General features: G+C 53.0%; 1 protein-coding gene across 3 annotated transcripts; it reads left to right on the top strand.

Annotated features, from left to right (window-relative positions):
- Window positions 1-4,181: 4,181 nt before the first annotated feature.
- TRIM45 (tripartite motif containing 45) lies at window positions 4,182-12,465 on the top strand. 3 transcript variants are annotated; one of them, XM_027777849.2, is made up of 6 exons: window positions 4,198-4,561; window positions 7,094-7,827; window positions 8,762-8,888; window positions 10,818-10,932; window positions 11,156-11,282; window positions 12,158-12,465. In XM_027777849.2, the coding sequence occupies exons 1-6, from the start codon at window positions 4,236-4,238 to the stop codon at window positions 12,307-12,309; spliced, it is 1,581 nt and encodes a 526-aa protein (XP_027633650.2). In that variant the 5' UTR covers window positions 4,198-4,235; the 3' UTR covers window positions 12,310-12,465. The 3 variants fall into 3 exon arrangements, with proteins under 3 accessions (XP_055664010.1, XP_027633650.2, XP_055664011.1); XM_055808036.1 differs by lacking the exon at window positions 4,198-4,561 and adding an exon at window positions 6,398-7,007; XM_055808035.1 differs by lacking the exons at window positions 8,762-8,888; window positions 10,818-10,932; window positions 11,156-11,282; window positions 12,158-12,465 and adding an exon at window positions 8,220-8,708 and having other exon boundaries at window positions 4,182-4,561.
- Window positions 12,466-12,599: the final 134 nt, after the last annotated feature.

Raw genomic sequence — 12,599 nt, 5'->3', positions numbered from 1 at the left:
TCCCCAAAGAGTGAGTACCCCCAGAAGTGCCCTGTAGAAAGTCTGTGAGAGATCTCGGGGGAGAAGTCTCCCTCTCCATCCCAAGCAGGGTATCAGTGCTGGCCTTTTGCAGCAGCTGTCACATCCCCCCGTGCAGTCAGCTTGCAGAAATTTTGTCATATGAGTCTTGGCCAGAGGCAATTTGCCCTTGTGCCCTCCAGGCCCTGCACAGGCAAAAGTCAGCTGGCACCTCCTTTTCTGAAGGCAGGCTCGCTCGTTGCAGCTGGGTTCTGCCATGTTGGAGAGCAGTCCCGCTCCATCATCTCTGATGGGAGTGACCTCTGCCACCTGATAGAGAAGAAAGAAAAAGTGACAGTTGTGTGGTCACACAAGTTATACGGCACTGCCGAGCAGCTAGGCTGCTGCAGGAGTCAAAGGAGATGGGGACAAACTCAACCCAGAAGTTTGGGCTGAGATAGGGACCCACGAACCAAACCAAAGGCATTTTCTTTGTAACCAGGCGCTCACCGAAACGGTGTCTGAGACACGGTACGTACAAAACCTGGAGCCATGGGAGGGTCTCTTTCACAGAGAGCACGTTAAGGACATCTACGTTATACTTTATACCCAACGATGAGCCTGTTACCAGATCTAAACTTGCTTCGCACTATGAGCGCTGGCATATGGAGAGAGAGGTGGCTTTGCCCATGGGCATATCTGAGCCTGCAACTGTCCCACCTTCCCTCACAACCACACCATGCAGCTACAGAAGGCAGCTGGGCTGGGCACAGCATCCTTCGATGGCCCCTAGCTCCTGAAATGCCTCAAGTGGGGTAAGTGCTCACGCTCTGAGAGCCCTGGGGCATCGGGCTGGATGCAGAAGGTGAGGGCTGGGGACAACACCAGCTTCTGTGCCTCAGTAAATAGACTGATAGTCATAGACTCTTGGACCAGAAGCCAAAAGAACGGTACGGAAATGCTCCTCCCACCAGTCAAATGCTACATAATTTAAAATGCATGTTTAGCTGCATGAGGAAGAGATCCTGCTTAGGTTGGGAGATGTTTGTAAATCCTTTGTTAGATTTTCCAGGTGAGGTTGATATAAACGGGAAGAGCTAACGTTAGCTGGGTGGCTGGGCAATAGCCTGCACCAAATAGATTTTCCAGGTGAGGTTGATATAAACGGGAAGAGCTAACGTTAGCTGGGTGGCTGGGCAATAGCCTGCACCAAACAGTTTGCATGGGAAGAAGCAATGATGTGTCACGTACTACCAGACCATAGTGGTGGCTCTGCCGTATTCAGAGAAGTCTCTGAAACACAGTAGCTCCCAGGGCTGGCAAATCCACAGTAAAACTGGACTTGCTGGGCAACTGGGAAGCAGCCAGCTGCCCATTCCACTTCTTTTTGTAAACTCCCCAAATAAGCCGTTTTCCACCTCCCTCTGGCTGCTGTTAATGCAGGCCATGGCACTTTGACAGGTTCTCCATTTTCTGTCAACAAGATCTCTAATAATTTCTGAGTATTTTTCAGAGCTTCTTTTTTATTATCTTGGACTTTTCTGCAAGCCCAGGGATTGCAGGTCTGCTCCTCACTGTCCTGTTCACTAATGACTTTGGCTTCACCACCTTTTCAGTTCGCTTCTTACGGCAGGATATCCAGAAACAGCTTCCTAAAATTAACAGAGTAGGTGGGAACAGGTTAGCATGAGGCACCCCATCCCAAGCGTGATGAATGCTTTATATGCACACTATTCACAAAGAGTCTAGGAAGGAAATTATGCTTTAAAGATTTTTTGGTACATGACACAAACATTTAAACTCCTATTTCTTTAGAAAAATATAAACGGGAAAGCAGCATAAGGCTGTCTCCAGAATGGGTTAATTAGCAAATATAATATAAATATTAATCAAGAATCCCTGAAGGGAAGGGGGAAGGAAATCATCAAATCTTCCATGTTTCTTGTTTGGTGATCCAGTGCTTAATGGTAGGAAGTGAGAGGAGATAAACTGCAGCTAAAAAGGAGGAAGGAGCTGGCAGGGAAAGAACAGGAAAGAGCAAGCACTCTTGATAGGCTCTGGTAGAAAACTTTAACAATAGGAGCAGGAAAACAAGTTTGAAGAGGACATCATTTCAAATGAGTCTTGGGTCAGATGAGGATAATTTGCCATGCAGCAACTCTGGTGAAATGTGGCCAAAGGAAAACATTATTCCTTGGTGTAATTTTAGACACATTGTCATTGTTTCGTTTTAATTATGCTCCTTTATTGCCCATCAGTGTTTGTAAGTTAGTGCATTTTTTTTTTCATCCTTACATTTTGTCCAGTTACAAAGCAAACTGAGTAATCCAAGACAGGAGAGGGCCTCCCAGTGCAATCGTTGCGGTGCTTTGCAGCCCAGTATGCTTCTTGAAGATATTCACAGGGCGCCAGTATACATCTCCATTGAGTTGCCTTCCACAATTTAGGACTTGGCATCGGGGCTTCCTCCACTGACGAGCAATAGCCAAGAAAGCAATATTATGGGGAAAGTAACCAAAACTGAAGCACAAGTTTGTACTAATACAGCTCTGTTTTGCAGGCCGCTAGTTAGTTTTTGGATGGTTGGTATTTTTTTGTTTGTTTGTTTCTCTTTTACATTTCTGTTTCTCTTTTCTTTCTGAGTCTCACGAGGCTCTCATGACCATTCTCTGCAGCCCCACTGTGACTTCTTCTAGTCATCGGGAGGTTGCTACTGCTGCATGCTGATGACTCAGGGTTACGTTAGTCAGTAGTGATCTGTCCGGTGCTCCCAACTTGATCAGCCTCAGGGCAGATGATCAGCTGGGTGGAACCTCAGATTTTTCTCTGCAGCTGCCAGCCACGGTTTATTTCACCATCTCTCTGCACCCAGGGAAGATGCTGCTGTTCTCTAGGTAGTTCGCCTTTTCTGTGCAATGGCAACATTACGATTCTTCTCCCGTTTTCTTCCCCCACCTACGCTTACTATTGTTTGCTACTCCTTCCACCAGCATGATTAAAAGAACCAGTCTTTCCTCTCTGCCACCATATCTCGTATTGTTATCAAGTCATCTTGTCTCACAATTACTGCAACTTCTATCCTTTCTAACCTCTGCAGCAACCACTTCACTTGCCTATTGTTAATCCGCAGGAGTCTGTTAGAACATCTTTCTTTTTTGATCAGCTGTAAGGCTGTGAACACTTGATCGTGACCCAAAACCTTGATCTCATATTACATCATGAAAGACAAGAGAAATGTTAGTATCACATGAGGAAGACTATGTCTGTGTCCATCCGTTATACATCAGAGGGGTGTTAACATCCATCACAGATCAAGTATTTGCAGATCAGGAGGTTTATTTTGCAGTCAGCAGTCCTGAAAAAAACACCTGACTGGAGACCTCCCTTGTGTGTTGTTTTTTAATACAACTCAGGGAGCTTCAAATCCAGAAGTCTTAGATGGTGTCCGTATCATGTTGGTACTCAAAAGGGCCTGTGGGATGGGGCAGAAGATGGCCACGGTCCTAGGCAAGCTGATGGAGTGGCTGGTACGAAGTTCAGCCTTACGGGCTGAATGCAGCACGCTATAGGAGCACATCACTGCTAGTCAATGTGGGTTTGTAGAAAAGAGCGTTCAAGTATCTTACTTCGTTCTTTGAGGAACTTACAAATCAGACGGATAAAAGCAATTGTGCAGATACTCTCAAGTCCATGGAGTTTCATGCAGCACTGCAACGACACTGATTTCGAAGGCTGCCTTCTACAACACGTGTAAGCGCAGCCATCAATCGCTCGACAGACCGAGCTCCCCGGCCAGCCCCGCGGGCAGCCGCTGCGCTGGGCTCTGTCTGCGGGAGCCCCGCCGCTGCCACTCGAGCTCGCCGGCGCCCGCGAGGGGTGACCGGGCCGGCCCGGAGGCAGCCGGGGCCGGCGAGGGGCCCCCCGGGGCAGCCCGCGGTTTGAGCTGGGGCCGCCCGGACACGGCACAGCCCCCCGCGGCGGGCCGGGGCCGGGGCCGCTTCCCAGGGAACCGCCGCGGGAATCCCGGGAGCCGTCGGGGGGGGCCCGCAGGAGCGGCCCGGGCGAGGCGGCAGCGGCTGCCCCCGGCGCCCCCCGGCCCACCGCCCCCTCACCGCGGCGGAGGGCGGCGCCGGCCGAGCGCGAAGCCCCGCCAGCGGCCGCCGCGCTGCGCCGGGCGGGCCGGGGGCGGTGCGAGGGGCGGGGGGCTGCTGAGGCGCGGCCCTGCCCGGCGGGGCGGCATGGCGGCCGGGCCGCGCTGCCCGCTCTGCCCGCTCTGCGCCGAGCCCTGCGCCGAGCCGCGGCTGCTGCCCTGCCTGCACTCGCTGTGCGCGCCCTGCCTGAGGCGGCTCGGGCCGCTGGGCCAGCCGGGCCGCCCCGTCCTGTGCCCGCTCTGCGACGCCGAGGTGGCGCTGCCGCCCGGCGGGGTCGGGCAGCTCGTCCCCGACTACCTGGCGCTGAGGCGCGGCGGGGCGGCGGGCTGCGACCTCTGCGCGGACGGGGCGGCGGTGAGGCGGTGCCTGACCTGCGGGGCCGCGCTCTGCCTCTTCTGCTGCCAGGCCCACAGGTGAGGGGGCGGCGAGCCCGGCCCGCGGGGCCGCCTCGGCGGGGGGGCAGCAGGCGGGGACCCACGGCCAAGCGCTAAACCCAGGTGTCTTCCAGTTTGTCCGTTCCCTGACAGGATTTTACCCTCCATGAGGATGCTCGGTACTCTGGTGGGGACCGGCGAGCAGTAGGCTGGGCAGCCTGTCGAGGTGAAGCCGTTAAATCCACCACCAGGCCAGCCCGTGGCCGTGGCGGTGGAGCCGGTAAATCCACCGTCAGGCCACAGGCGTAGCTGCTCGCTGGTTTGCATCGCGGTTTGGCCTCGCTGAGGGGAGAGTGGCTCACCCCAGGAGGCGTGAGTGTGGGCAGAGCGGGTGGGACAGGGCCCTGGCGCGTTGTGCCATCTGCTCTGGGGAACGCGCATCTCCCAAGGGAAAACAGGGAAGGTGGTCTGCCTCTCCCCACCTCCAGAAACCTTTCCCGCACAAAGGCACCCAGGGGTGAAGTGAAAGGACGTAAGGGGAAGCCCTGATGCTAGCCTGCCTGCTGTCATTGCCACCTCCTGATGGTCGACCCGTGTGCTTGCCTGTCAAGTGTTGTGTCGGTGTACCCTGTGTGTGTTTTCAGCGTTTCTGTGAGGACAGGAGGAGCCCACGGCAGTAATTGCTCTGCAGTGTGCCTGGCGTTGCAGGGTTGAGTTCCAGTGGAATACAGGAAAACTGAAGAAGTGACAGCAGAAGGGAGCTGTGTCCCTCAGAGAGGGTCCTGCCAGTAAGGCAGGAAGAAGAGGTGACTGCAATGGAGGTAGCAGTTGAAGAGGAGGTGGCTGCTGTGGCCTGTGAGCAGGACAAAGGACAGGCAGTGCTATGGAAGAAAAGTGACAGGAAGCCTGGATGGCCTTGTGAGGCAGGGAGGTGACAGGCAGGGTCAGAAAAACACCCAGTAGCACTGGCCGGGGAAGCCTCTTAGCCTGGGTTAATCAGCCTCGCCTGTTCCCTCCGTGTTTGCTGCTCCTTTCCACTTGATTAGCACATTCTTTCCCCAGAAAGAATTGAGGCATATTCCTCACTGCCCTCCCCCCCCTGCAGATGCTTGTGCCTCTGGTAAAATGGCTTAGACCCTTCGTTACCTTTCTACTCAGGGCTGTAGTTTTCAGCATACCATTCTGATTAGCTAATGCCTCGTACCACATGCAAGCTGCTGAAGAGTGATAAACTGAGACTTTTGAGTAGCAGCCTGCTGCACTGACAGAAATAACTACAGAAGGTATAAAGCAGTAGAAGATTTATCCCCATGAGCCGCTTCCTATGTTTTTTACTGGTACCATTTTTTTACCCCACTAGCATCTGCAGACTTGCACCTGAATTAGTTGACGGCAGAGCAGAGCAAGGGCCAAGGAAAACCATTTTAAAATGATTTCCTGGTGCGTAAGGAAGATTTCTAAGGATCTGAGTACCACTGTTATGCTCCTTGGAATAAGTGAGAGAGATCTTAAGTTGAAGTCAGGGAAGTGTGAATTTGAAGAGTGTTAAGCGAATAATGCTAGAGTGCTTTGAAAACGTGCTGGACCCAAGGGAGATTAGCGGGAAGCAAAAGGAGCAGCGTAAGGGCCACATCCTGCCCTGTGGTGAGGTTGTTTTGTGTTGCCAGAGCAACTCTGTGGAGCTTGGTCCTCGGAGTACTTCTTTGCTTACAGTTTGGACCTCTCATCGCAACTGCCAGAAGTCATTAGTACAGGAGACAAGGAAGAAGGCTTCTACATCCTGCTCAGTAACTAGCTCCTTATGTCCAAGGAAATATTCTGGTGCTGCCCTGTGACTTGGTGGATGTCAGGGTCGTAACATGTTCTTTGTGCCCCATCCTCGGTCTCCTCTGAGCAGGACCTTACCTGGCAGCCGGAAGTGGAGTTTGACTTTTGGAATATTCAGTGTTTTATCACAGACTGTCTTCTGGCAGCGGCCTGAAGTAGATTTTCCCGTAAAGGTTTTTAGAGCTCTTTGCCTCAGCAAATTTAAAGCTGGTGAAAATCCCTGGGCTGATGGCTGAGGAGCCTGGGACCTCCTTTTCCTCTCCAGAAGTGACTGTCTGTGAGCAATTCTGTTTCGAGACACCTCCTGCCAGCTCTCGCTTTGCAGGGCTCACCGCCCTCCTGCTGCCTGTTACAGTGGGCTCTGGGGGTGATTGCGATCATCCCACTTCTGTCGGGCTCCATCAAGGGGCTGCTGGCAGTAGCAACCTGCCAACCCATTCCCTGTCCGCGTGTGGCCATGGTGGGGCACATGATTCTTGTGTGTGTGAAAATAGTGCTGACCCCATGCAGGGAGCCTGAGAGCAGCCTCTAATGAGCTGCTTGCAGATGCTGTTCTCTTTTGTGCGGAGTCCTGTCCTCAGGAGACCACAAGTCCCTTCATGCAGAGCAGATTTCATGGGAGACAGGAGGGAGCGGCACACACTGTGACTTGCAGACTGTACAGACTGGCATTTGCAAAGGGTCTCAGATGTTTGCATTTCAAATCCAACATGCATAAAGTGACGTGTGGTTCCTCCCTTCTAGGAGACAGAAGAAGACAGCCTCTCATGCTGTGACAGAGCTGGTGAGCAGCAAGGACTGCAACCAGGCCAGGAAACCTCTCTTCTGCCCTTCCCATCCCACAGAGGAGCTAAGGCTGTTCTGCGAGCAGTGTGACCAGCCTGTGTGCCGGGATTGCGTAGCAGACAGACACCGGCAGCACACCTGTGACTTCACTGGCAATGCCATCCACAGGCATGGGGAGGCCCTGCAGGAGCTGCTGAGAAGCACCCAGCAGCACATGGGCACCCTAGAGGGTGTGCTCAGTCACATTGATGACATGGTCAGTGCCGTCCGAGATCGCGCAGAGGCTGTGGCCGCAGAGATCCGTCAGTTTGCCAGTGGGTATGTGAAAGCGATTGAAGAACACCGGGACCGGCTACTGAAGCAGCTGGAGGACTTGAAGGTGCAGAAGGAAAATCTGCTGCACTTGCAGAAAGCTCAGATGCAGCAGCTGCTGCTGGACATGAGGACAGGTGTGGAGTACACGGAGCACTTGCTGACGAGTGGCTCAGACCTGGAGATCCTCATCACCAAAGGGGTGGTGGCGAGTCGGCTGGCAAAGCTGAACAGCGTTGCTTACAACACCCGCCCCAGCGTGGACGACGGGATCCGTTTCTCTCCCCAGGAGAGGGCAGGGCAGTGTTTTGGCTATGAAGTTTTTGGGGCCATCATCAATAAAGTGGTTGATCCCGCCAGATGTACCCTACACGGGGAAGGTAATGGGGTGCTGTACAACAGCTGTATGGGAATGTGCCGCTCCCTGAAGTCACCTCTCCGCTCTTTGTACCCATGTGGTGTGCAGCTTAAGGCACTGTTGGCTCCCTGCTGTCCAGGCTTGGACTGGGGGCAGGGGTCGAGCCCTGCCAGAGGTTGCGTTGCTTGCTGAGGGCCTGTGGGAGCCATGCTGGGCAGGGAGCCAGAGAACTATCCCCATCCAGGTGCACAGAGCGTAGTGGAGCTGCCCTCCACAACATCGCTGACCTCAGCGTGGGGAACGGCACCTGCAGTGGCAGGACATGATGCTCTCCTGGTGGCCCCTGCTGTTCTGGAGCATGGGCCCAGGCAGGTCTCCTCTGTGGCTGAGTGAATAGGTTCATTCTCCTTACAGCTCCTGCCGAGATTGCCGTGGGAGTGACTGGGATTGATGATTTCATGGATATTTGCTTACTAAGGACTTGGAGCAGAGCCAGCAAACAGATAATGTTCAGACCAGCCCACAGAACGCAGCCAGCTCTGGTCGGTAATGGCCTTCGCAGGGCAGATGAGACAGACCCAGGGCTTGTTCGATCCTTTCAGTCCCAAACTGCAGGTGCTGAGGTCTGTGCACGGCGGGGCTGTTCCTCCTCCCTCCTGGTTGCATGGTGCACCTTGAGGCCTTCTGGGGAGATGCCGGCTGGGCTCAGAGGGGCAGGCAGGAAGACCACCCTGGTCCTTACAGACCTCTAGGCTAAACCTGCCCAACATCTCTCAGCACCTATGGCTGCCCATGCTCTCCTGATCCCCAGTCATTTTTTACTTTTCCCTGTGAGTGGAAGGAGCTGCATTAAAGTCCTGGCTGTGCTCTGATGGGACTGCAACACTTAAAATGGGTGGGAGGTGGCAGTCACAGCTGGTGTGAATCCTTTCTGGTCCTGTTTCTCTGCCTTGCAGATGTCCACAGTGCCCGTCAGAACCAGCTGACTGGCTTTACCCTGCTCTGCAGTGACACCATGGGGGAGCGGATGGGGCGAGGAGGAGAGGCTGTGCAGGTCACCATCACCCACAGGGACAAGGACAGGTGGGTATTTCACTTGAGAGCTCCCCAGCCACTGGGTTTGCCTTTCTGCCTCCCTTACCCTGGCTCCCTCCTTGCTTGGGCAGGTGGGGGGATGTGCTTCAGCATGTGGGTCAGAGTCTGTAGGAGGGAAAAGGAAGAAGAGTAGTGCCCACTGGGACAACAGTGCTTCCTACTGGTTGTATTTGACTGTGTGAAGCTTGATGGTGTTGGCTCAGATTTGTATTGACTCTTTTAGTGATTTGGGATTTCTTAAAGGATTCAGCCCTCGGTGGGTGTTAGACATTGCCAGAGTGAGATGTTGCTGCTTCCCACCCCTACCAGCCGACAGCCAGGGCTCCTGATTTTCTTAACACCTAATGAGTGTAAAACATCGCAACCCCAGAATGACCATCCTGAGTCAGACAGTCCACCAAGCCCAGGAGCTTCTGACAGTTGATGGAAGTGCCTAAGTCATGTTCTGGAGAAAGAATCTGTGTTGGGACTTTATTGTGCTTTCTCCTGTAGTTGGCAAGCGCTGGGCACTTTAAGATGTTTGGAGGTTTTCTAGCAAAAGCAGAGAAGACCACACTTGAGCTCCAAAATGTTTCCACAATGAAACTGACTGACCAGAAAAAATTATTTTCTAACTGTTTCCAGGCCACCTTTGTTCCTATAAAGCAGCCAGGCACAAATGCAGAACCAACGGGGGGGGGTCAGTTCTTAAGAAAAACATCTCTTGATTATTTTTTTTTTTATAGTACTCACAATATGGCTGGATCAAGATACCAGCATAATGTGTTCTAGGAATGCTGTTGGTGGCCTGACCTGATGGGTAAAGGGGCACGATGCTAAAACTCCTTGCTGTGGGGGAGTGTTGACAAGGCGTACCGAAGCAGTGCTGGCTGCACAGATGCTTATCAGTATAGCGTCATGGTTCAAGAAGATTGTTCCAATGTACCTTCCTTCCTTCCTTGGGTGCACATATGACGTAGGAAAGTGTTCGCATGAGGATTATGTGGATTTTACGTGGTGGGATAGAGGTCGCTGTGGCCACGTTAACTCAGCTGCTTCTTGTGTGTATGCAGTCACTACATCCGTTGCTGAAAGCCGTCTGGCTTTGGGCTGAGGCACAGCAGCTACAGAAGAGCATGAAATATCAGCACAGTTCATGGCAGGAAATTATGTGGGCAGCTGTACTGATGTGAGATGGTGGGGGGTGGGGAGTACAGCCTGCAAATCTGGAAGATTATAAAACTGTCATATTGTGGGGCACAAGAGACTAATTAGTGGGTATTAGGAAGAACACCTTCCTCTAAGCAGAGCTACCCGATAATTGTCTGTGGAAAGCTTGTGTGAAGCAGGCAGGCAGTGCCGAGGTAACTAGCCGATGCTTTCTCCCTGGCCCTCTGCGTTCCTTGTGAAACCCAATGAGCTTCAATTTGGAAAGGGAGAGTTCACCAGCAGGGACCTAGAACTCCTCAAAGCATTGAAGAGAACAGCTGGAGTCAATGCAGCTGGGATAGCGGGTGAAGTGATTCGAACCTGCCCCGTTTATATCCTGTCTTCTTCATGGGCTCTTCTGGAGGTAACTGCTCTCTGAAGCTGTGAATTTACCCCACTTCTGAGGGCTCTTACCTGATGGGATAATCTGACCTGCAAGTCTGTCATCTGCTCTTTCAGTGCTCAGGGTTGCTACAGATCCTTGCCGTGCAGCTAAGTGCTAGCTAGACTTCCTTTGTACGGTTATTTTAGCTCCCAGTAGCAGGTGTGTGTGAAAGCTACTCAGTGCTTGAGCATTGCTCATGCATCCTGTTAAGCTCGCTTGAGACCCATAGCTGCTGAACAAGGCTGAGCATCAGGATCCAACTACAAATCTAGGCCAAACAGTGGTTCGCGTGTAGAGCAATTTTCTGCCAGTCACTGACCTCTTGGACTTCTCTCTGTTCATAGTGTGGTCAAGCCAACAGTGTGTGATAATGGTGACGGGACCTACCATGTTTCCTACAGCCCTGAGGAGCCAGGCTTGTATGCTGTCTGCGTCTATGTGAAAGGGCAACATGTACAGGTAGCATTCATTGTTCCTCTTGCACTGCTTCTTCTTTACCTGCTTTTCTTTTTTAAAATATTTGCCTTAAATCTTTTAAGGATTACCTCTACCACTTAGCAGTTTAAGACTGGGCTTAGCAATCTGTGACTGACAGCATCACCCAGTTGGTTTGTTGAAAATGCAGACACAACATCTGGTAGCATCCACTGCAGCAGCCTCTCTGCTTGCTTCTCCTCTGCAGGGCTCTCCATTCACTCTGGTGGTGAAAACCAAGTTCCGCGAGCACCAAGGCGTGTTTCACTGTTGCACGTTCTGCTCAAGTGGAGGCCAGAAATCTGCTCGCTGTGCCTGCGGTGGGACCATGCCAGGTGGGTGCTCAGCTTTCGCCACGCTGCTGGCATCAGAAGGGTTTGTTGCAGTTGGTCCTCCCTAGTGTAGATAGGTGCGAGTAGATGCTCTAGCCCGATGCTCTAGCCCAGCTCCTGCCTTGTACACGCACCAGGACTGTGGTAACATGTATGTACATATGTTCTGGTAGGATGTGGCTGCAGCAGTGAGAAATGCAGCAGGACACACTAAGGGTCTTCTTAGCAGGCCCCACGGACAGAGGCCTGAGCCAGCTGTGCCGGAGTTGGGGCTGGGCACCTCTGTCTTTCAGCCCTTCTTGGTGAGGCTAAGCAGCACTGTGTCTATACTGCTTCTGTTCCACTGCTGGTGGGTTGGGAGCTCGCAGGCTGTGTCACACAGGGCCCAGTTCTGCGCTTCGGAGAAGCCTCACTTCATGTTTAGGATGAGAGTTCAACTCCTTTATTTGTTTAATCCCAGCCAGCTTCCCTGTCCTTAACCTGCATGTGGCATTGTGTGTTTTGCAGATTTTTAGTATAGAACCGACCGCTTCCTCCTTCTGTGCTTGATCTGTGTCTAGCTGTGGCCATAGCCACTAGCAGCTGGCGTGGGGTTCTGCAGGGCTGTGTTTTGCATTACTCAACAGGCAAGGGGATGGAAATCTTCAGCTTGCCCCAGCTGTTGGAACGGGGAGGTCCCTCTCAGTTGTTCTCCTTTCTTTAGGGAGTCCTGGCAGTTTTGGACTTGAATATGCTGCGCTGTCATCAGCCCATGCCTCTCCATCTTAGGGAAGTCCTGGGGCTGAAGCACCCCCTGAAAGCCTCTGATTTTCTGGCTCAAAAACCTGGCATTTGCTGGCCCACTTTGGGTTGAGCTGACAGTGCTTCTTCTCTTGCAGGTGGGTACCAAGGCTGTGGCCATGGGCACAAGGGTCACCCTGGCTGCCCCCACTGGTCGTGCTGTGGACAGGTGAAGGAGAGCTCAGAGTGCCTGGGAGGGCCACCTGGCAACACCTTGCAGAGGAGTTTGCTGAGGACGGTGGCAGTCTGAGCAGCCAGGTGAACTCCTGTGAACCCAGGGCACTGCTGCTGGCTGCCGCGTGAGTGCAAACCAGGAGCATCCCTGTGATCGCTGCGTAGAAAACAACGTCACGATGGGTGCGAGGAAGGGGGATGAGGGGAAAATAAAATTGTGCCTTATGTTCCACCTGGGGGTGTGTATGCAAAGGTGTTTTCTGGTTGAACAGGTGCAAACTTTGGGAATTGTGCCCCTACCTACACTTCAAGGGCTTGAGGCTTGGGGGGGTCGGGCTCTAGGGGGAAACTCGGTCTGAGCAGTTA

Source organism: Falco peregrinus, chromosome 6, assembly GCF_023634155.1.
Source record: "Falco peregrinus isolate bFalPer1 chromosome 6, bFalPer1.pri, whole genome shotgun sequence".
Classification (NCBI taxonomy): Eukaryota; Metazoa; Chordata; class Aves; order Falconiformes; family Falconidae; genus Falco; species Falco peregrinus.
The sequence above is the reverse complement of the archived record's forward strand: the minus strand, read 5'-3'. Positions and strand labels throughout refer to the sequence as shown.